Below are 21,224 nucleotides of genomic sequence, written 5' to 3'. Positions count from 1 at the left end.
AAAAATTAACACAACTTCTTATCTTCAAATAGGACTTGCTGCCCGAACCGGCTTGCTTATCTTCTACAATCTAGTTTAAGTAGTGTTTTTTTAAATGACTAGAACTTCTATCGGAAAAAGTACAGAAACAAAGAGTTAAGGGCTGTTTGGTTCTAGGACTAGCATTGCCACACTTTGCCATACATTTTTACCAAACTTGCCTAAGGTTAGTTCATCAAAATGAGAGCCACAAGTTGGCAAGCCTAAGGAATCTTGCCACACTTTTTGTGTGTATGCCATGTGGGATTCAAATGTGGCTTGCCTAAGGTGTGGCTTGAACCAAACACTCACCTAAGTTGGTCAAACTTACCTAACCTTAGTTGTGGCAATCTTTGACTAAGTTAGTCACAAACCAAACAGGCCCTTACTCCCTCTGTCCCAGAAAACTTGTCCCTCAAATGGACATATATAGTATTAACTTGGTGTTAGATACATCCATTTGAGAGACAATTTCTTTCGGACGGAGGGAGTATAACACACTTTTGAATGCAATAGGAGCAGAAAACAGTAAGCAACGTGGAAAACAACGGAATGCTATCACATACTCATGGTCATTCCACTATCACAGGGAAAAAAAACAAAGGTGAGAAAATTACACTAGGACGGCATCCAGGAGGACACTACATGGATGGAGTCAGCATACAAAAGTGACAAAGCATATTCATGTATTAGGACCTCATATTTGTAGGTAATCTAGCGTCAGGAGAGTGATTCTCCTGGTGGCTTTGTCTAAATCGCGGTAAACTTCTCTCTGGACAAAATGATGGTTAAGTTGCAAATCAGATCAGAAGATGGTTACAGTTCCAAGTTGGTCAACTCCCGCAAAACATGGATGCTGATCAGGTACTAGAGAATATGTACATCTTTTGTATGCTTCTTCATACTAGTATATACGGCGATTACCCGCAACCCTATTCCAGATAAAACTTCATCTGATATGACTGAAACTAAACATTCCAGTGTGTACGGTCTTGGCTGCAGGTTTCGGTGCTTCAGAAGTTCCAAACACATTCCAGAACCTTAGAGTCTCATCTGCTGCAACGGAGGCTACCGTGGAGCCATCGGGGTTCTGCAACAAACATAAAAGTACCAAGAAATCATGTTATATCAACAGCATAAGCAAGCAATCATCATTACCATATATACGGTGCCACAAGAGAGAGAAATAAATACCTGTGCCAAGCAGAGGACACGTGAAGTGTGGCCTTCGAGTTCGGCCAATTTAACCATCGACGGGTACTTCCATAATGTGAGTGGTTTCTGTACAAACCCGCAGGCGCTCAACAGCTCCTTTTCATTCTTATTCCAGAGCAGTGCGCATACCTGGGCCCCAGTATCAACAGAATTCAGACATAGACCAGTGTGTGTGTTCCAGAATTTGATGCATCGATCATTTCCACCACCACCAGAGGCAAGTAAATTGCTCTGGAATGGACACCAGGCAAGAGCCTTCACTGCAGACAAGTGGTCACTAAACCTATGGAGCCATCTATCGTGACCCAGAGATGGATTAGAAGACGCCATTGATGCATCCCATATGTGCACCAGATTGTCGTTTCCACCACTCGCCAATTGCTGCAAAGATCCTGACCATCTCAACCCGCATACCTCTGCTTCATGCCCTCGGTATGTCTGAACCATATGGGATCTCATCCTGACATCATTGTTCACGATCTTGCCATCCATTCCACCGGTTGTCAGGATGCTACTGTTCCAAGCCAGTGAACCAACCCTTGACTCATGGACACCTCGGAGTGTTCTCAGCTGCAAATTTTATGAGATATATATTTGTATCAGTATGAGCCAATTTGTTTACACTACAGTACAAGAAAAAAAAGTGTCAAGAGAACTAACCATACGATTAGAACTCGTATCCCAGAGCTGGATGTCAGAAGAGTTAAGGCCAACGGCAATATGTTGCCCCTCACAAGCCCAGCTGACACTAGTAATGGGACCATAGTCAGCGTCAACAGTCACAAGCTCAGAGGTAGAGCTATCAGATGCATTCCACAAGTACAGGGTATTCTCAAGGGCAACGGACACCACATTTTTGCTTCCCCAGTCCAGCACGTTAAGATAGTAATCATCAACCACTCCAGGGGCATCTAACGTCCTCTCAGCAAACTGAAAAAACGAAGCAATCCAAGCATGATGTAACCAACAGAATAATGCTAGTTGTCTGAAGAACCAGAAGATCCACAAACAGTAAAGCAATTGGCATACCTGGGGAATCTTTCGGCGCTGTTTAGTAGGCTTGGTCTGACTGGAAGTCGGAGTTTCAAATAAAATCTGTGGCAGCATCCCTTCCGGTTCTGGTGGCTTGTTCCTGAAGGCAAGAATCCTGGTTCTGCTGCCCAGGAGTTTCTCAGCAAGAAGCCTCCTGTATGCTTCTTTAGCCGGTGATACCACGGCTTCATTTTCCTTTCCCTTCTTAGGTTCCGTAAGGAGGTAATATGCCATGTCCATGTCCATCGCTGACCTATCTGGTATGAATCTGTCACCCTGCCATTATAGAAGACCCATAAACATATCAGGCATAACTATTTCTTTAAATATTTATTGTAAATTCAGGGAAGTTATGCACAAAGTTAAGGACCATTACACCATCTAGTATATTGCAGTGATGTGCTTGCTGGAACGTACATAAAAGCGTCATGGTTTAATTTATGATCCAAGGAAACAAGGAGTTCTGTACATGGCACGATACAGTAGGAGTTTACACAGAACATAATGAATAGTTATTTCATGGTATATGTCGCAGGCTATTTACTAAGCAGAATACAGCAACTATCATAGTTCAAAAAAGCGCTAGGCGTTAATTGTGCGTTCTGCCACCTCCTTGCGATTTCTGACCAAAGTGCATGCTTATGCACAGATTAAGCGCAGTTATACGCTAGGCGTTTTGCTATCGCCTAGAGCCTAGGCGCACTTAAGCGCTCGCTTAGGCGCGCCTTTTTTAACTATGGCAACTATCAATGTATGCAGAAAATATATCAAATAAAAATACCACCAGTGTGAAAATAACAAACAACCAATCCATGTTTAAAATGAAGGGCACATGATATAGCAATAACTGCAGTAAATCCAAACAATTGGCATAGAGAATGCAATTTTCTGAGCTACCAAACATAAACTGCAGTTTATGAAGGATTACTCCTTCGCAACCGTATGTACCGAATGAGGGCAATGTTCTTATTCGACAGATCAAGTGCTGAAAAAAGGACCGCTATGTAGGATAACCTTTCCATGTTTAAAATGAAGGGCACATGATATAGCAATAACCGCAGTAAATCCAAACAATTGGCATAGAGAATGCAATTTTCTGAGCTACTGAACATAAACTGCAGTTTATGAAAGATTACTCCTTCACAACCGTATGTACTGAATGAGGGTAATGTTCTTATTCGACAGATCAAGTGCTGAAAAAAGGACGCTGTGTAGGATGACCTTTCCATGTTTAAAATGAAGGGCACATGATATAGCAATAACTGCAGTAAATCCAAACAATTGGCATAGAGAATGCAATTTTCTGAGCTACCGAACATAAACTGCAGTTTATGAAGGATTACTCCTTCACAACCGTATGTACCGAATGAGGGCAATGTTCTTATTCGACAGATCAAGTGCTGAAAAAAGGACCGCTATGTACCTTTCCATACAAATTCAATAGTACTGCTGATAATACCAATAACAATGAGACCTAGAAGGTCATTGCATTTTAAAGCCATACAATTGTGGACATCTTTAGAAATATTTATGAAACACAAAATGGGGCTAGGAAAAAAATCAAGAAATCATGCCGACCTTTTAAATAAATTCAAAATGTCCTGCGATGCTTGTGTTTACAAAAATAGATATTTTTACCGTTTCAATTGTTTGTATGCTCTACCTTTTTGTGTAAAAAAAATTTAAATTTATGACCAGCAACTTGCAGGACATGAATGATTATTCTTTTTTAAACAAATGTACCGAATTAGCCATCTATGGCCAAATCTTTTTCTTCAAATAAACACTAGTATGCATGGTGCCCTGTGATCAACTGATCTTACAATTTCAATAGGTTGTTGTTGGTAACACCAACAATAATGAGATCTAGAATGGAGCATTGCAGTCCAAAGCCGGACAAGTTTATAAACCTTGAAAAATTGTTACAAAATGGGCTAACAAATTCTATGCAACAAATGAAGTGATTACGCCGAGCTTTAAAAAGGTGAAACCACAGCGTTTTGTGTTTCAACAAGCAGTCCTTTCAAACAAAGCACTGAGCAGGAACTGTACGAACACAGGTAGTTTGGCTCAAAAAGACGGACCATACTTCTTACAGATGCAGCACTAGTAAGACGATATGTTCATTCAGTTAGCACAATTTCCTGACAACATATCGTCAATGCTACCAATCAACAGCAGCCCCATAACAAAAGGGGATACAAATTCGTTCCTTGAATTCAGAATTGCTAACTCGTCCATGGCTGGGGTGCGATGACACATTTCCTGAAGCAATATTATTAAAGCAAGACAGCCTAGGATTAGCCACTAATCAAATCGTTTGCCCTAGCAACATCAAGAACCACCAAATAACCAAGAACTGGAATACGCGGTCATATTTCTTTCAGAAAATTAATTTCATGGCATCCCGTTAATAATCGCCTAAGCGTGGCAAGGCAGGACGCAAGCACGGGCTCCTTTCAAGAACTAGCGAGCGCACGGCAACCATCAAGGGATTCAACAAGCGAAGGAGCCAAGAAAAGGGGGTTTCCGGCGCGGCAACTCACGTAGCATTTGGTGGACGGGTTCTTGGAGTTGGTGCAGAGGGACGGCATGTACGGCGTCCTCGCGCCGGCCACCTCCAGAGGCGCCGACGGACGCAGCCCGGGCCGGCGGCGCTTCGGCGGCCGGGACGAACTGGAGCCCGCCGCCTCCATGGAAGAGGGACAGCGAGGAACCCCCCCTCCCGAAGGATCAGACAATCAGCAGCGCGGCGAGATCCAAGAATCGACCGAGGGAAATCGGAGGGTTCGAGCGTGCCGGAGTACGGGGGCGACCGATGCGAGTTGCGAGGAGGCACGGAGGAATTCGCCGCCAGAGGTTTTGGGAGGATTTGGGGTGTTCGATGCTCGACGGATTTCCCCCCTTTTCTTGACGGAAACGCTCGACGGATTTGGTTGGGGGGGTATTTTAGGAATAGAAACTTTGCGTGTCCCTCACTCCGGGTTGAAGAGGACCCTAACGGCTAGTACGCTGACGGTGCTAGTACTCCCTATTCTGAATTCTTTTTTTAGGGGCCCTATTCTGAATTCAACCATTCAATTTTTCATGTGTTCACTACATGATGGAGTAGCTCACAAGCTCAATTGCACGTACAAACTTAGCTTTGATACCCCTTCATTTCTTTTTTACTTCGCGTATAAAATTTATCTAAAGTCAAATTACGCAAAATTTGACCAAATTTATATTAAAATTTGTCAATTATAACACTAAAGTTACATAGTATGAAATTAATTTCATGGCATCTAATGATATTGATTTCGTCTCGTGCTTGTTGAATTTTTTTCTATAAAGCTGTTAAATTTTACAAAGTTGAACTTCAGTCAAATTTTATATGCAGATAAATGAAAAGAAGTGGACTTAGCACACATTAAGAGCATCTACAGCCGCATACAACAAATCCGGCCCCTCAAATTTTTGTGGACGCATGATGACCCACAAGTATAGGGAATCTATCGTAGTCCTTTCGATAAGTAAGAGTGTCGAATCCAACAAGGAGCAGAATGAAATAATAAACGGTTTTCAGTAAGGTATTTTCTGCAAGCATTGAAATTATCGGTAACAGATAGTTTTGTTTTGTGATAAGATAATTTGTAACGCGTAACAAGTAACAAGTGTAACTAAGGTGTAACAAGGTGGTCAAATCTTTTTTTGGCAAAGGATAAGCCTGGACGAACTTTTATATAAAGCAAAGCGCTCCCGATGACACATGAAAATTACTGTCAAATTAGTTTTCATCATGCTCATATGATTCGTGTTTGTTACTTTGATAATTTGATATGTGGGTGGACCGGTGCTTGGTTGTTGTCCTTACTTGGACAAGTCTCCCACTTATAATTAACTCCTCTCGCAAGCATCCGCAACTAAAAAAAGAAGAATTAAGATAAATCTAACCATAGCATGACACATATGGATCCAAATCAGCCCCTTATAAAGCAACACATAAACTAGGGTTTAACCTTCTGTCACTATAGCAACCCATCATCTACTTATTACTTCTCAATGCCTTCCCCTAGGCCCAAATCATGGTGAAGTGTCATGTAGTCGACGTTCACATAACATCACTAGAGGGAAGACAATATACATCTCATCAAAATATCGAACGAATACCAAACTCACATGATTACTTATAACAAGTTTTCTCCCATGTCCTTAGGAACAAACGTAACTACTCACAAATCATATTCATGTTCAAGATCAGAGGGGTATTGAATATCATTAAGGATCTGAACATATGATTTTCCACCGAATAAATCAACTAGCATCAATTATAAGGAGTAAGCAACACTACTAGCAACCCACAGGTACCAATATGAGATTTTGAGACAAAGATTGAATACAAGAGATGAACTAGGGTTTGAGAGGAGATGATGCTGGTGAAGATGTTGATGGAGATTGACCCCCTCTCGAGGAAGGATCGTTGGTGATGACGATGGCTTCGATTTCCCCCTCCCGGAGTGAAGTTTTCCCGGCAGAATAGCTCCGCCGGAGCCCTAGATTGCTTTTGCCCAGGTTCCGCCTTGACACGGCGACGCTTCGTCCCGGAAGCTCTCTTCCTGTCGGGGATATACCCCGTGGTATGACCCGGCCGGACTTGGCGAATCACTAGTAACCCACCCTAACTTGGCGACTCACTAGTAACCCGCCCTAACTTGGCGACTCACGAAGTGACCCGCTCGGATCTCTCCACTCACTGATGACCTGGCTGGGCCTGGTGACTCATTGGTGACCCGGCAGACGGGTCAAAGGAGCAACAAGACCCGGTGGCCCAGCGGGCGGTTCATGAAAGGCCGGCTCGTATTATGGTGGGCCCGTTTAAGAGAAAAATATAAGGAATATTCCCTTACAAAGGAAGCAAGACTAGGACTCCACTTGTAATAGAGTAATCTTAATCCTAATAGGACTAGTCATGTAAGCCGCCCCTTCAACATATATAAGGAGGGGCAGGACTCCCCAAGGAGGACAAGTTTGACAAGTTAGGTTTAGACAGACAAGTCTATAGCTCTCAAGTTAGAGCACCCGTGTAATCGTGATCATCATCATCAATATCAATGAAGCAGGATGTAGGTTTTACCTCCATCGTGAGGGGCCGAACCTGGGTAAAACCTTGCGTCTCTCGATTCCGACCAACCCCTTCAAGCTACTACATAGATGCGCTGGCCTCACGACCAAGTCCTCACACTAGGACATCTGCCGTGACAATTCCATAACAGTTGGCGTCCATCGTGGGGCCTGCGCACGGTGATATTGAGTTTTTGAAGGGATCTTTTTTAGGATTCGAGAAGTTCGCAATTTTAGGATAAAGAAGAACCGGATTTGAACGTAACAAGCTGACATAACGGCATATACGAGATGAAGAAGATTTCAGAAGCTAGGGTTTCGTCAAAAGCGCTGCCGCACACGTCTGTGGCGATCCGTCCAAAAATGGATCAATGTCTACTACGGCCGAGACCAACAAGAAAACTGCAGCAACACGCACAGGCGGAGACATAATCATTACAACTTCGAGACCTCCTCTGATTAGCACCGTTCGACGTGTGCAAGGGACAGTCCGAGTTCTACTCACAAAGGGATCAGGCCGCCCATTGAAATCACCGCAACCAGCCCCGAGATTGGTATTGTTTGATATCGATTGAAAAAAGTGCAAATACAGCCGGTATTAGTACTGGTCCGGCTCATTAAAAAAAGAATGAAATCAAGCGGCGACCCGGAGGAAGAGATGGTTGACCACGGAATTAGACCCCGAGCCGCCACGGCCAGCTGAGTATGCCTCGACCCGACCCTCCGCCAGCTCGCCGCCTCGCTGCCAGAACTGGCCCTCCGCTCCTCCGCTGCCGACCCGCCGGTCCACGCTCCGCGCTGAGCCGCCTCGCCAGGGACGCCTCGCCCCGTCCACAGCTGTTGCGGTATCGCCTTAAACTGTCGGCATGTTGTCTCCTTTACTGGTGTTGCCTCCCAGCCGCCACCATGAGCTATGCCCTTGTTTTAAGTCGCCGACGTGTTGAGCCGCCGCTTCGTGCATGTCCGAGCTGCCGCGGGCTTGCTTTGCCGCCATTATAGGCCACCGCTACCTCAAACACAGCCGTGCCAAGCTGCCGTCCGCCTCAAGTCGCCGGTGCCCCTCTGACATGGCCGTCGGGCTGCCGCTGGAGTGCCATCGCGCCTGCCTGAGCCGCCGTCGCGCAGATTCGCCTCAAGCCGGCCCTGCCTTCGCCGCTGCTGATGCCACCAATACTATCCTAGGTGGAACTGACCGTGTGATGCTCAGTGGCGAGATTGCAGCAGGGGCATATCCGCTGTCAAATCAATTGATTTTCAAGCATCCATACGAAAGATCAAAGTACTGAAAGTACTACTTCACAATCCAATGGATTAACATTAGTACTAGTTACACGTACTCACTCTCCAAGATCCAACTACCTGTCACCTGATGTAGAGCCCGTGCAGTACTCCGTCTGGAGAAAGCCAAGGGATCATCGGTTTTTCATCTGCTACCAAATAAACCAGATGAGGTCTAAAGAAGAGACAATTGATTGCAACAAATGCTGGGACGGGTCAGTCAGTTGACTGTCGAAATGACGTTGCTCCGTGAATACAGGTCCCATGCGTCCTCGATGGAGTTTGGGCCAGCGTCCACCCTGCAGACGCACCTACTGCATAGTGAAACTAGCCGAAGCCTGTTGAAAAAAAGAATGACTTGGAGGATCTGTTCTGAGCCGCCCAGTTCTGCGGCCGTCGCGTTTTCAAAACCATTCCCTTCATAAGCCGTCGCTGTTGCTACTGTGACCTCACGCTGCCATGCGTAGCTGCGTTCTGAGCCGTCGTGCTTTCGCTACGCGTCGCCTTTGTTGCTACGGCCCGCTACCTCTGCTGCGATCTCGAGAGAGTGGCTGAAACACCGTTAAAATTATCAGAGATTATTCATGGACACTATATATGCGGATCATCCATCGTCCGGACAAATCAGGTGATATTCATCTAAGTCTATTTTTAGCACATATTGTTTTTCTCAAAGAACAATTTATCTTTGTGGTTTGCAATATTGTTTATACAGGACAATAGCTCACTGTTTATGGAGGCATGACGAGATCATCTCTCGCTCAAACATCAGGATAGTCATTCAGGACAAAGGTAAAGGTGTTGTACAGCGGATATGGAGTGTGCACCAGTATAACTCTGCACTGGCGTTCGTCCATGTCATGTTGCTTGACGAATACGCATGCAAGTCGCCGCTTCCGCTGTTCGGTTTACATCTGTCCGCACTTACGGCTGATTCTCTCGTCCGTGCCGGCTTACAACGCCGGCGATCGACTCGCCTGACCGCACCGGCTTACAACACCGCGGCCCGCTCGTCTATCTGCTCCCGTGGCCGACTCGACTGTGATTGATTTCAGCTTCATCGTGGTGATCATCAACTCCGCGGTGGATAATTTCCGGCCTGGCATATGAGGTGAAATCCATCCAGCATATTTTTATATTACATGTTGCTTTCTTTAAAAGAACAATTATGCTGGCTTGCAAGTTCGCCAATGCAGGACAAGTTATATCATTGAGCTGTTGAAGGACTCATACCGGTTTGTATCACGGTCAAATATGGAGAATCTCAAGACAACTTCTCGAGCCGCCTTAAGACTCGGGGGCTACAATGGCATGACTCGGCAAAATTGGCCAGTATCAATAATCCAGAACTCCGGGTCATTGGAGGGAAAAAATAACCCGGCCCCGGAGACTACCGCTATATTGATAAGAATTTATAGGTCGTTAGAAAATTTCCGGTTCAAAATGAAGAATGCCGGTTTAAAATCTGGCTCAAGGTAAACCTGTCTCCCACAAAGCTTTGAAGCTCTCAATATCCGGTTTAAAAATAATTCACCTCTCGCAAGTTCGAGTTTTCAGAAAAAAATATAGGGACCAAAGAGAGTTTGTTGCACAACACAACTCAAACATAGGCACCCGACGAGCATAGCTCGGAAATATATCACTTGGGGGCTTCCGGCTTATTGAGCTAAGCTATGATTACCCTTTGATCCGGCTCATAGCCATAGTTACAGGTCATTTGGGGGCTTCCTGTTCAAACATAGGTCGTATTCGAACCAAAGAGAACATAGATGTCGGTACCCTCTTGATCGGCGCAATGCCAACCCACTAGGGGGCTTCTTGATCGTATTCGAATCATAGCTTAACCCATTTTGGGTCCGACTTTGATCATATTCGAATCAGAGTCGTTAAAAAACTCTCAAGGTCATTTGGGGGCTTCCTGTTCAAACATAGGTCGTATTCGAACCAAAGAGAACATAGCTGTCGGTACCCTCTTGATCGGCGCAACGCCAAAACCACTAGGGGGCTTCATGATCGTATTCGAATCATAGCTTAACCCCTTTTGGTCCGGTTTACTGATCATATTCGAATCAGAAGCCTCATTTTTCTCTGTTTGGCTTAAGTTTTTTGAGAACAATCTTTGGTTTTGTCTTGAGACTTTTTGTTCATATCTGAAGCATATATGTGGTTTCGATTAACCCGGCTTGACTTTGGATGATAAGTCGCCATATATGACAATCATAAACATTTGAAAGTTTTGGCTTCTAAAGATTGGGTTATCACCCTTATTGCACAGGTATCCTAAACCGGCAGTACGATTCAATATCACAGGAACCGATTTTCCAAACCGGATTATATTATTCAAATCTTTAATAGCCAACATGGCTAGATTTTTATTATGGTTATCAATAGCCAATATTATGATGGAGGTCTTCAAAGTCACTTCAGCGCAATGGTTATTATTTTATTAAGGGACATGATTTATTTTTACAATGGAGGGAATAGTCCCAAGTCGCTGCAGGCTTACGACCCGGCACTTGGGGGCTACATTATTCAAATTGAGATTACATCAAATATGCAAGTCCCATGTCACTGCCAGCATGCACCATGGCACCTGAGGGCTAATGTAAAGTCATTTTTTGATCAACTTATTGAAGACCCGACTCATCACATTATAATGAGTCGGCCCTTGGGGCTACCAATTGCTCCTGTCAACAATTCAAGGTACACAAGTCTTAAATCCATTATATTGAAAGGTCCACTACTCAGTTGAAAGAGTACAAAGCTCTTAACCTTATGGACGTGGGTTCGAGCCCCATGGAGAGGATTACATCATATGATATTCTTTTCAAGGAAATATATATAAAGTCCCAGCTCAATATTATCTTACTGAGACGGCCCTTGGGGACTACATCTTGCTGCTCAAGTCTACATCTACAAAGTCCCTGCTCATTACTGCATAATGACCCGGCCCTTGGGAACTACATCAGTTGAAGTTTTTGTGAGCATAAGACAATTACAAGTCCCAGGTTGATGCAAGCATGACAACCCGGCACTTGGGGGCTACAGGTAACACGGATATAAGGAGAAATACTTTCGAATTCTCAGTTTTGAGCAAATCAGATTGACCCGGTGTCACCAATCATTATGACCCGGTGTCTGCAACAATCATAGCCCGGCGTCATCAATAATTATGACCCGCCGTCGGCAACAATTATGACTCGGTGCCATCAATATTTACAAACCAGCAATTTTGGTAATATTAAACCGGCAAGTTCTACATCTTCAAACCAGTTGAATATCAGATGAGTATTTCAAATACCAATATTTCTTAAGCCGACGCTTTGGAAGCCGACTCAAGTGGATTATTCTTCACAATATTTCTCTACAAGAGACCAATGTCAGCAAATTGACTCTGAAGCTGGCCTATTGACCCGGACTTTTCAAAACAAGTATCTGGATTTTTTGCATTGACAAAGTTGAAACATATCTGCTAAAGAAGATTTTCTATGAGATCATGGACATGTACATATCAACAAGGAAATTACAAGGACTTAACAATGATCAAATGCCGGCTCAGAAGAACCTTCGACCCGGCGTATAATCTATCAGAGTTGGTCTTGATTTGCAGGATCAGTTTAACATGGATAAATCCAAATTAAACTGGGGGCTAATGTCGGGGATATACCCCGTGGTATGACCCGGCCGGACTTGGCGAATCACTAGTAACCCACCCTAACTTGGCGACTCACTAGTAACCCACCCTAACTTGGCGACTCATGAAGTGACCCGCCCGGATCTCTCCACTCACTGATGACCTGGCTGGGCCTGGTGACTCATTGGTGACCCGGCAGGCGGGTCAGAGGAGCAACAAGACCCGGTGGCCCAGCGGGCGGTTCATGGAAGGCCGACTCGTATTATGGTGGGGCCGTTTAAGAGGAAAGCATAAGGAATATTCCCTTACAAAGGAAGCAAGACTAGGACTCCACTTTTAATAGAGTAATCTTAATCCTAATAGGACTAGTCATGTAAGCCGCCCCTTCAACATATATAAGGAGGGGCAGGGCTCCCCAAGGAGGACAAGTTTGACAAGTTAGGTTTAGACAGACAAGTCTATATCTCTCAAGTTAGAGCACCCGTGTAATCGTGATCATCATCATCAATATCAATGAAGCAGGATGTAGGCTTTTACCTCCACCGTGAGGGGCCGAACCTGGGTAAAACCTTGCGTCTCTCAATTCCGACCAACCCCTTCAAGCTACTACATAGATGCGCTAGCCTCACGACTAAGTCCTCACACTAGGACATCTGCCGTGACAATTCCACGACACTTCCTGATTTTTTCCAGGTCAAAATGCTTCATATAGCAGAATATGGGCACCGGAGACCTGCCAGGGGGCCCACAAGCCCTAGGGGTGCACCCAGGGGGTAGGGCGGGCCCCCGGGCTACCACATGGCGAGTCCCCTCTGGTATTTTTTCGCCCAATATTTTTATATATTCCAAAATAATTCTCCGTAAATTTTCGGGACTTTTGGAGTTGTGCAGAATAGGTCTCTCAGATTTGCTCCTTTCCGGTCCAAAATTCTAGCTGCCGGCATTCTCCCTCTTCATGTAAATCTTGTAAAATAAGAGAGAAAAGGCATAAGTATTGTACCATAATGTGTAATAACAACGCATAATGCAATAAATATCAATATAAAAGCATGATGCAAAATGGACTTATCAACTCCCCCAAGCTTAGACCTCGCTTGTCCTCAAGCGAAAGCCGGAATCAATAATCATGTCCACATGTTTAGAGATAGAGGTGTCGATAAATAAAATATGGACATGAGGGCATCATGATCATCTTTAGGACAACAACATATATTGTCATATAATTTCTTATGCTAAAGTAACAATTCGTTCACAAGGTAAAGTATGAATCAGAAACTTTATTGAGAACTAACAAACTATGATCTCAGTCATTGAAGTAATTGCAATTTATCATAATATCAGAAAGAGTCAATGTAAGAGTTTTTGTATAGCAAGTCCACATACTCAACCGTCTATTAGTCTTTCACAATTGCTAACACTTACGCGATACTTATGAGATCAAAGCCTCAATCTGTTTGTCACCTTCATTTCCACCTTGACGGCGTCGGTCCAGCCTTTGGGCTCCCCCGGCAGGCCGTTCGCCCATAGCTTGGCCACGTAGTGCGGAAGTGGGGACGACCCCGCTCTGATGCAGACGACCGACACGGCGATAGGCGCGCCGATGTCGAGCACGCAGCCGACCAAGAAAAACGCGCGGCCGTCCTCCTCCGCGAACAGCAAGAGCCGTGGCTCCGACAGTGGGACTTGCAGCTGGAGCACCTTGCTGTACTGGATCATGTGCACGGGCATGGGATGCATGGTGCTGATGTGGTGGGAGAGCGCCGGCGGCGGGCCTTCGTAGCCACAGACGAGCACATGGCATTTGCAGGGCGCGAGCGGACACACGCTCTGGTGATCGGCGAGCTTGTGGTAAGTGACGTAGAGCCCACAGCCTTCGCGCGGGCACTCCACCCTCACAGAGGAGAGGACGGTGTCCACCACCGTCTTCCGCACGTCAAAGCCACCGCCGCGCTCGCACTTCTGGCATTGCCGCAGGTTCCTGGGGCGCTCGACGCGGCAGTCCGCGCAGGCCAGGTGCCCTCCCTTGCACTGCACAAATCAATCGAACAACACATCAATCAAGAAACCTGCACCTTGCTCGATCAGCTGAACGTTCGAGGTGTATTCGAACCTCATACACTGGAGGCTTCAAGGGGCGGAGGCACAAGGGGCAGTGGAGCAAGGTGAGGTCCATCGAGACCAGAGAGAGCTCCATCGTCGGGTCCTGTTCCGCCTGCATGATCTCGCCCTCCTCTTGCACAACCATCTCTCGCTTTATTAGGGCCGAGGCATTACAAAGCTTTACCGTCACATATTCATACTACTTCAAGGTGCATTAAATCAACACATGCAAGTATCAAAAGGAGAGTCACGGCATGCATGCGTTGTAATTAATGCATCGGTAAACGCAAATTATTGAAATATATCGAGTGCGGTGCTTTGATGTGTCGCGTCAACTCGTACAAGACCAAGAAGTTTGATTACTACAACGCCCTCTCCCTCGCGGACTGAGCTCCGGTGCCTTAACCGCACCTGCCGTTGGCTGCGTGATGGGTGGGCCACCCACCTGTTGGGCCCACCTGTCATACACGCAAAGGCAAGAGAAGTAAGTCAATGAAGCTGCGTCCCTCCCTCACCCATGAGCATGGTGGCTGGAAGGACTAGGAGAAGATTTCGTTCGCTACATCCTCTCCCTCCCGCACGCGGTGGACATGCAACAGTTCAGTCGGTGTCAGATGGCCAGAAGCATACTGTAGTACCAGTAGTACTCCATCATTGTTTGACTTCCTGAAGAGGCGAACAGCCATGCGCAGCCCGGACACTCATGTGGCAGTTTCATGTGTAGAGTAGTCTAGGATAGCGTGTACCATGCCTATAAGCTTAAAATCGTTGGGGTTGGCTCCATGCTTTTTTATTAAAATAATCTTCTGGCCCTACCTGTCATCCCGGTGATTGTAGTTTGCACGCTCATGTTGGAAATATGCCCTAGAGGCAATAATAAAAGCATTATTATTATATTTCTTTGTTCATGATAATTGTCTTTATTCGTGCTATAACTGTATTATCTGGAAATCGTAATACACGTGTGAATACATAGACCATAATATGTCCCTAGTAAGCCTCTAGTTGACTAGCTCGTTGATCAACAGATAGTCATGATTTCCTGGCTATGGACATTGGATGTCATTGATAACGGGATCACATCATTAGGAGAATGATGTGATGGACAAGACCCAATCCTAAGCATAGCACAAAGATCGTGTAGTTCGTTTGCTAGAGCTTTTCCAATGTCAAGTATCTTTTCCTTTGACCATGAGATCGTGTAACTCCCGGATACCGTAAGAGTGCTTTGGGTGTATCAAACGTCACAACGTAACTGGGTGACTATAAAGGTGCACTACGAGTATCTCCGAAAGTGTCTGTTGGGTTGACATGGATCGAGACTGGGATTTGTCACTCCATATAACGGAGAGGTATCACTGGGCCCACTCGGTAATGCATCATCATTATGAGCTCAAGGTGACCAAGTGGTTGATCACGGGATCATGCATTACGGCATGAGTAAAGTGACTTGCCGGTAACGAGATTGAACAAGGTATTGGGATACCGACGATCGAGTCTCGGGCAAGTAACATACCGATTGACAAAGGGAATTGTATACGGGGTTGATTAATCCTCGACATCGTGGTTCATCCGATGAGATCATCGTGGAGCATGTGGGAGCCATCATGGGTATCTAGATCCCGCTGTTGGTTATTGACCGGAGAGTCGTCTCGGTCATGTCTGCTTGTCTCCCGAACCCGTAGGGTTTACACACTTAAGGTTCGGTGACGCTAGGGTTATGAAGATATGTGTATGCAGTAACCCGAATGTTGTTCGGAGTCCCGGATGAGATCCCGGACGTCATGAGGAGTTCCGGAATGGTCCGGAGGTAAAGAATTATATATAGGAAGTGCTGTTTCGGCCATCGGGACAAGTTTCGGGGTTATCGATATTGTACCGGGACCACCGGAGGGGTCCCGGGGGCCCACCGGGTGGGGCCACCTATCCCGGAGGGCCCCATGGGCTGAAATAGGAGGGAACCCAGCCCATAGTGGGCTGGGGCGCCACCCCCTATAGGCCCATGCGCCTAGGGTTTCCACCAAGGAAGAGTCCAAGTGGTGGAAGGCACCCCTAGGTGCCTTGGGGGGGGAGGGAAACCCTCCCTTGGGCCGCCGCACCTAGGAGATTGGATCTCCTAGGCTGCGCACCACCCCCCTTGGCCCTCCTATATATAGTTGAGGAGAGGGAGGACTTCATATCTCAGCCTTTGGTGCTTCCTCTCTCCCCGTTACGTCTCTCTCTCGTAGTATAGGCGAAGCCCTGCTACTGTGACGCCCTGCATCCACCACCACGCCGTCGTGCTGCTGGATCTTCATCAACCTCTCTTCCCCCCTTGCTGGATCAAGAAAGGAGGAGACGTCATCCGTTCCGTACGTGTGTTGAACGTGGAGGCATCGTCCGTTCGGTGCTAAGATCTTCGGTGATTTGGATCACGTCGTGTTCGACTACATCATCCCCGTTCTTTGAACGCTTCCGCTCGCCATCTACAAGGTACGTAGATGCATCTAATCACTCGTTGCTAGATGAACTCCTAGATGGATCTTGGTGAAACCGTAGGAAATTTTTTTGTTTTCTGCTACGTTCTCCAACAGTGGCATCATGAGCTAGGTCTATGCGTAGTTCTCTTGCGCGAGTAGAACACAATTTGTTGTGGGCGTAGATGTTGTCAACTTTCTTGCCGCTACTAGTCTTATCTTGCTTCAACGGAATTGTGGGATGAAGCGGCCCGGACCAACCTTACACGTATGCTTACGTGAGACCGGTTCCACCGACAAACATGCACAAGTTGCATAAGGTGGCTGGCGGGTGTCTGTCTCTCCTACTTTAGTTGGAGCAGATTCGATGAACAGGGTCCTTATGAAGGGTAAATAGAAGTTGACAAATCACGTTGTGGCTTTCACGTAGTTAAGAAAACGTTCTTGTTAGAACCCTACTTCAGCCACGTAAAACCTGCAACAACAATTAGAGAACGTGTAACTTGTTTTTGCAGCAAGTGCTTTGTGATATGATATGGCCAAAGTTGTGATGAATGATGAATGATCAATATGTGATGTATGAGATGTTCATGCTATTATACAAGGAATCACAACTTACATGTCGATGAGTATGACGGTGACAGGATGATCATGGAGCCCCAAGATGGAGATCAAAGGAGCTATGTGATATTGGCCATATCATGTCACTATTATTATTTGATTGCATGTGATTTTTATCATGTTTTGCATCTTGTTTACTTAGAACGACGGTAGTGAATAAGATGATCCCTTACAACAATTTCAAGAAGTGTTCTCCCCTAACTGTGCACCGTTGCTACAGTTCGTCGCTTCGAAGCATCACGTGTTAATCGGGTGTGATAGATCCTTTCGTTCACATACAACGGGTGTAAGCAAGATTTACACATGCAAAAACACTTAGGGTTAACTTGACGAGCCTAGCATGTGAAGACATGGCCTCGGAACACAGAGACCGAAAGGTCGAACACGAGTCGTATGGAAGATACGATCAACATGGAGATGTTCACCGACGATGACTAGTCCGTCTCACGTGTTAATCGGACACGGCTTAGTCGACTTGGATCGTGTAACACTTAGATGACTAGAGGGATGTCTAATCTGAGTGGGAGTTCATTAATAATTTGATTAGATGAACTTAATTATCATGAACTTAGTCTAAAATCTTTACAATATGTCCTGTAGATCAAATGGCCAACGTTGTATTCAATTTCAACGCGTTCCTAGAGAAAACCAAGCTGAAAGACGATGGCAGCAACTATACGGACTGGGTCCGGAACCTGAGGATCATCCTCATAGCTGCCAAGAAAGATTATGTCCTACAAGCACCGCTAGGTGATCCACCCGTCCCACAGAACCAAGACGCTATGAACGCTTGGCAGACACGTACTGATGACTACTCCCTCGTTCAGTGCGGCATGCTTTACAGCTTAGAACCGGGGCTCCAAAAGCGTTTTGAGAGACATGGAGCATATGAGATGTTCGAAGAGCTAAAAATGGTTTTTCAAGCTCATGCCCGGATCGAGAGATATGAAGTCTCCGATAAGTTCTTCAGCTGTAAGATGGAGGAAAATAGTTCTGTCAGTGAACACATACTCACTATGTCTGGGTTACATAACCGCTTGACTCAGCTGGGAGTTAATCTCCCGGATGACGCGGTCATTGACAGAATCCTCCAGTCGCTTCCACCAAGCTACAAGAGCTTTGTGATGAACTTCAATATGCAGGGGATGGTAAAGACCATTCCTGAAGTATTTTCTATGCTGAAATCAGCAGAGGTAGAAGTCAAGAAGGAACATCAAGTGTTGATGATGAATAAAACCACTAAGTTCAAGGAGGGCAAGGGTAAAAAGAACTTCAAGAAGGACGGCAAGGAAGTTGCTGCGCCCGGCAAGCAAGCTGTCGGGAAGAAGTCAAAGAATGGACCCAAGCCCGAGACAGAGTGCTTTTATTGCAAAGGAAAGGGTCACTGGAAGCGGAACTGCCCCAAATACTTAGCGGACAAGAAGGCCGGCAACACCAAAGGTATATTTGATATACATGTAATTGATGTGTACCTTACCAGTACTCGTAGTAACTCCTGGGTATTTGATACCGGTGCCGTTGCTCATATTTGTAACTCACCATAGGAGCTGCGGAATAAACGGAAACTGGAGAAGGATGAGGTGACGATGCGCGTCGGGAATGGTTCCAAGGTCGATGTGATCGCCGTCGGCACGCTACCTCTACATTTACCCACGGGATTAGTTATAAACCTCAATAATTGTTATTTAGTACCATGTTTGAGCATGAACATTGTATCAGGATCTCGTTTAATACGAGATGGCTACTCATTTAAATCCGAGAATAATGGTTGTTCTATTTATATGAGAGATATGTTTTATGGTCATGCTCCGATAGTCAATGGTTTATTCTTAATGAATCTCGAGCGTATTACTACACATGTTCATAGTGTGAGTACCAAAAGATGTAAGGTTGATAATGATAGTCCCACATACTTGTGGCACTGCTGCCTTGGTCACATAGGTGTCAAACGCATGAAGAAGCTCCATGCAGATGGACTTTTAGAGTCTCTCGATTATGAATCATTTGACACGTGCGAACCATGCCTCATGGGTAAAATGACCAAGACTCCGTTCTCAGGAACAATGGAGCGAGCAACCAACTTATTGGAAATCATACATACTGATGTGTGCGGTCCAATGAGTGTTGAGGCTCGCGGTGACTATCGTTATGTTCTCACCCTCACTGATGACTTGAGTAGATATGGGTATGTCTACTTAATGAAACACAAGTCTGAAACCTTTGAAAAGTTCAAGGAATTTCAGAGTGAGGTTGAGAATCAACGTGACAGGAAAATCAAGTTTCTACGATCAGATCGTGGAGGAGAATACTTGAGTCACGAATTTGGCACACACTTAAGAAAATGTGGAATAGTTTCACAACTCACACCGCCTGGAACACCTCAGCGTAACGGTGTGTCCGAACGTCGTAATCGCACTCTATTAGATATGGTGCGATCTATGATGTCTCTTGCCGATTTACCGCTATCCTTTTGGGGGTATGCTTTAGAGACTGCCGCATTCACTTTAAATAGGGCTCCGTCGAAATCCGTTGAGACGACACCGTATGAATTATGGTTTGGGAAGAAACCTAAGCTGTCGTTTCTAAAAGTTTGGGGATGCGATGCTTATGTCAAGAAACTTCAACCTAAAAAGCTCGAACCCAAGTCGGAAAAATGCGTCTTCATAGGATACCCTAAAGAAACTTATGGGTATACCTTCTACCTCAGATCCGAAGGCAAAATCTTTGTTGCCAGGAATGGATCCTTTCTAGAGAAAGAGTTTCTCTCGAAAGAAGTAAGTGGGAGGAAAGTAGAACTTGATTGCCTCTTGAACCGGTAAATGGCGCAACTCAAGAAAATGTTCCTGAGGTGCCTGCACCGACTAGAGAGGAAGTTATTCATGATGATCAAGATACTTCTGATCAAGCTCCTACTAAAATTCGAAGGTCCACAAGGACACGTTCCGCACCAGAGTGGTACGGCAACCCTGTCTTGGAAATCATGTTGTTAGACAACGGTGAACCTTCGAACTATGAAGAAGCGATAGCGGGACCGGATTCCAACAAATGGCTAGAAGCCATGAAATCCGAGATAGGATCCATGTATGAAAACGAAGTATGGACTTTGACTGACTTGCCCGTTGAACGGCGAGCCATAGAAAATAAATGGATCTTTAAGAAGAAGACAGACGCGGATGGTAATGTGACCATCTATAAAGCTCGGCTTGTCGCTAAGGGTTATCGACAAGTTCAAGGGGTTGACTACGATGAGACTTTCTCACCGGTAGCGAAGCTAAAGTCCGTCCGAATCATGTTAGCAATTGTCGCATTCTATGATTATGAAATATGGCAAATGGACGTCAAAACGGCATTCCTTAATGGTTTCCTTAAGGAAGAATTGTATATGATGCAGCCGGAAGGTTTTGTCGATCCTAAGAATGCTAACAAGGTGTGCAAGCTCCAACGCTCGATTTATGGGCTGGTGCAAGCATCTCGGAGTTGGAACATTCGCTTTGATAAGATGATCAAAGCGTTTGGGTTTACGCAGACTTATGGAGAAGCCTGCGTTTACAAGAAAGTGAGTGGGAGCTCTGTAGCATTTCTCATATTATATGTAGATGACATACTTTTGATGGGAAATGATATAGAACTCTTGGACAGCATCAAGGCCTACTTGAATAAGAGTTTTTCAATGAAGGACCTTGGAGAAGCTGCTTATATATTAGGCATCAAGATCTATAGAGATAGATCGAGACGCCTCATAGGTCTTTCACAAAGCACATACCTTGATA

General features: G+C 45.4%; 2 protein-coding genes across 2 annotated transcripts; both read right to left on the bottom strand.

Annotated features, from left to right (window-relative positions):
- Nucleotides 1-637: 637 nt before the first annotated feature.
- LOC125509161 (cell division cycle 20.2, cofactor of APC complex) lies at nt 638-5,221 on the bottom strand. The gene is made up of 5 exons (XM_048674066.2): nt 4,812-5,221; nt 2,263-2,541; nt 1,894-2,163; nt 1,213-1,803; nt 638-1,108 (listed from the first exon to the last, which is right to left on the bottom strand). Exons 1-5 carry the CDS (start codon nt 4,959-4,961, stop codon nt 968-970), a joined length of 1,431 nt encoding a protein of 476 aa, XP_048530023.1. The 5' UTR covers nt 4,962-5,221; the 3' UTR covers nt 638-967.
- An 8,493-nt stretch (nt 5,222-13,714) lies between these two features.
- On the bottom strand, nt 13,715-15,063 carry LOC147971497 (E3 ubiquitin-protein ligase SINA-like 10). The gene is made up of 2 exons (XM_087523998.1): nt 15,016-15,063; nt 13,715-14,305 (listed from the first exon to the last, which is right to left on the bottom strand). The coding sequence occupies exons 1-2, from the start codon at nt 15,061-15,063 to the stop codon at nt 13,715-13,717; spliced, it is 639 nt and encodes a 212-aa protein (XP_087380124.1).
- Between the last annotated feature and the right edge of the window lie 6,161 nt (nt 15,064-21,224).

Source organism: Triticum urartu, chromosome 5A (genome assembly GCF_056163025.1).
Source record: "Triticum urartu cultivar PI428250 chromosome 5A, HENAU_Tu73, whole genome shotgun sequence".
In the NCBI taxonomy this organism is placed as follows: Eukaryota; Viridiplantae; Streptophyta; class Magnoliopsida; order Poales; family Poaceae; genus Triticum; species Triticum urartu.
Note: the sequence above shows the minus strand (reverse complement) of the source record. Positions and strands in the feature narration are given on the sequence as shown.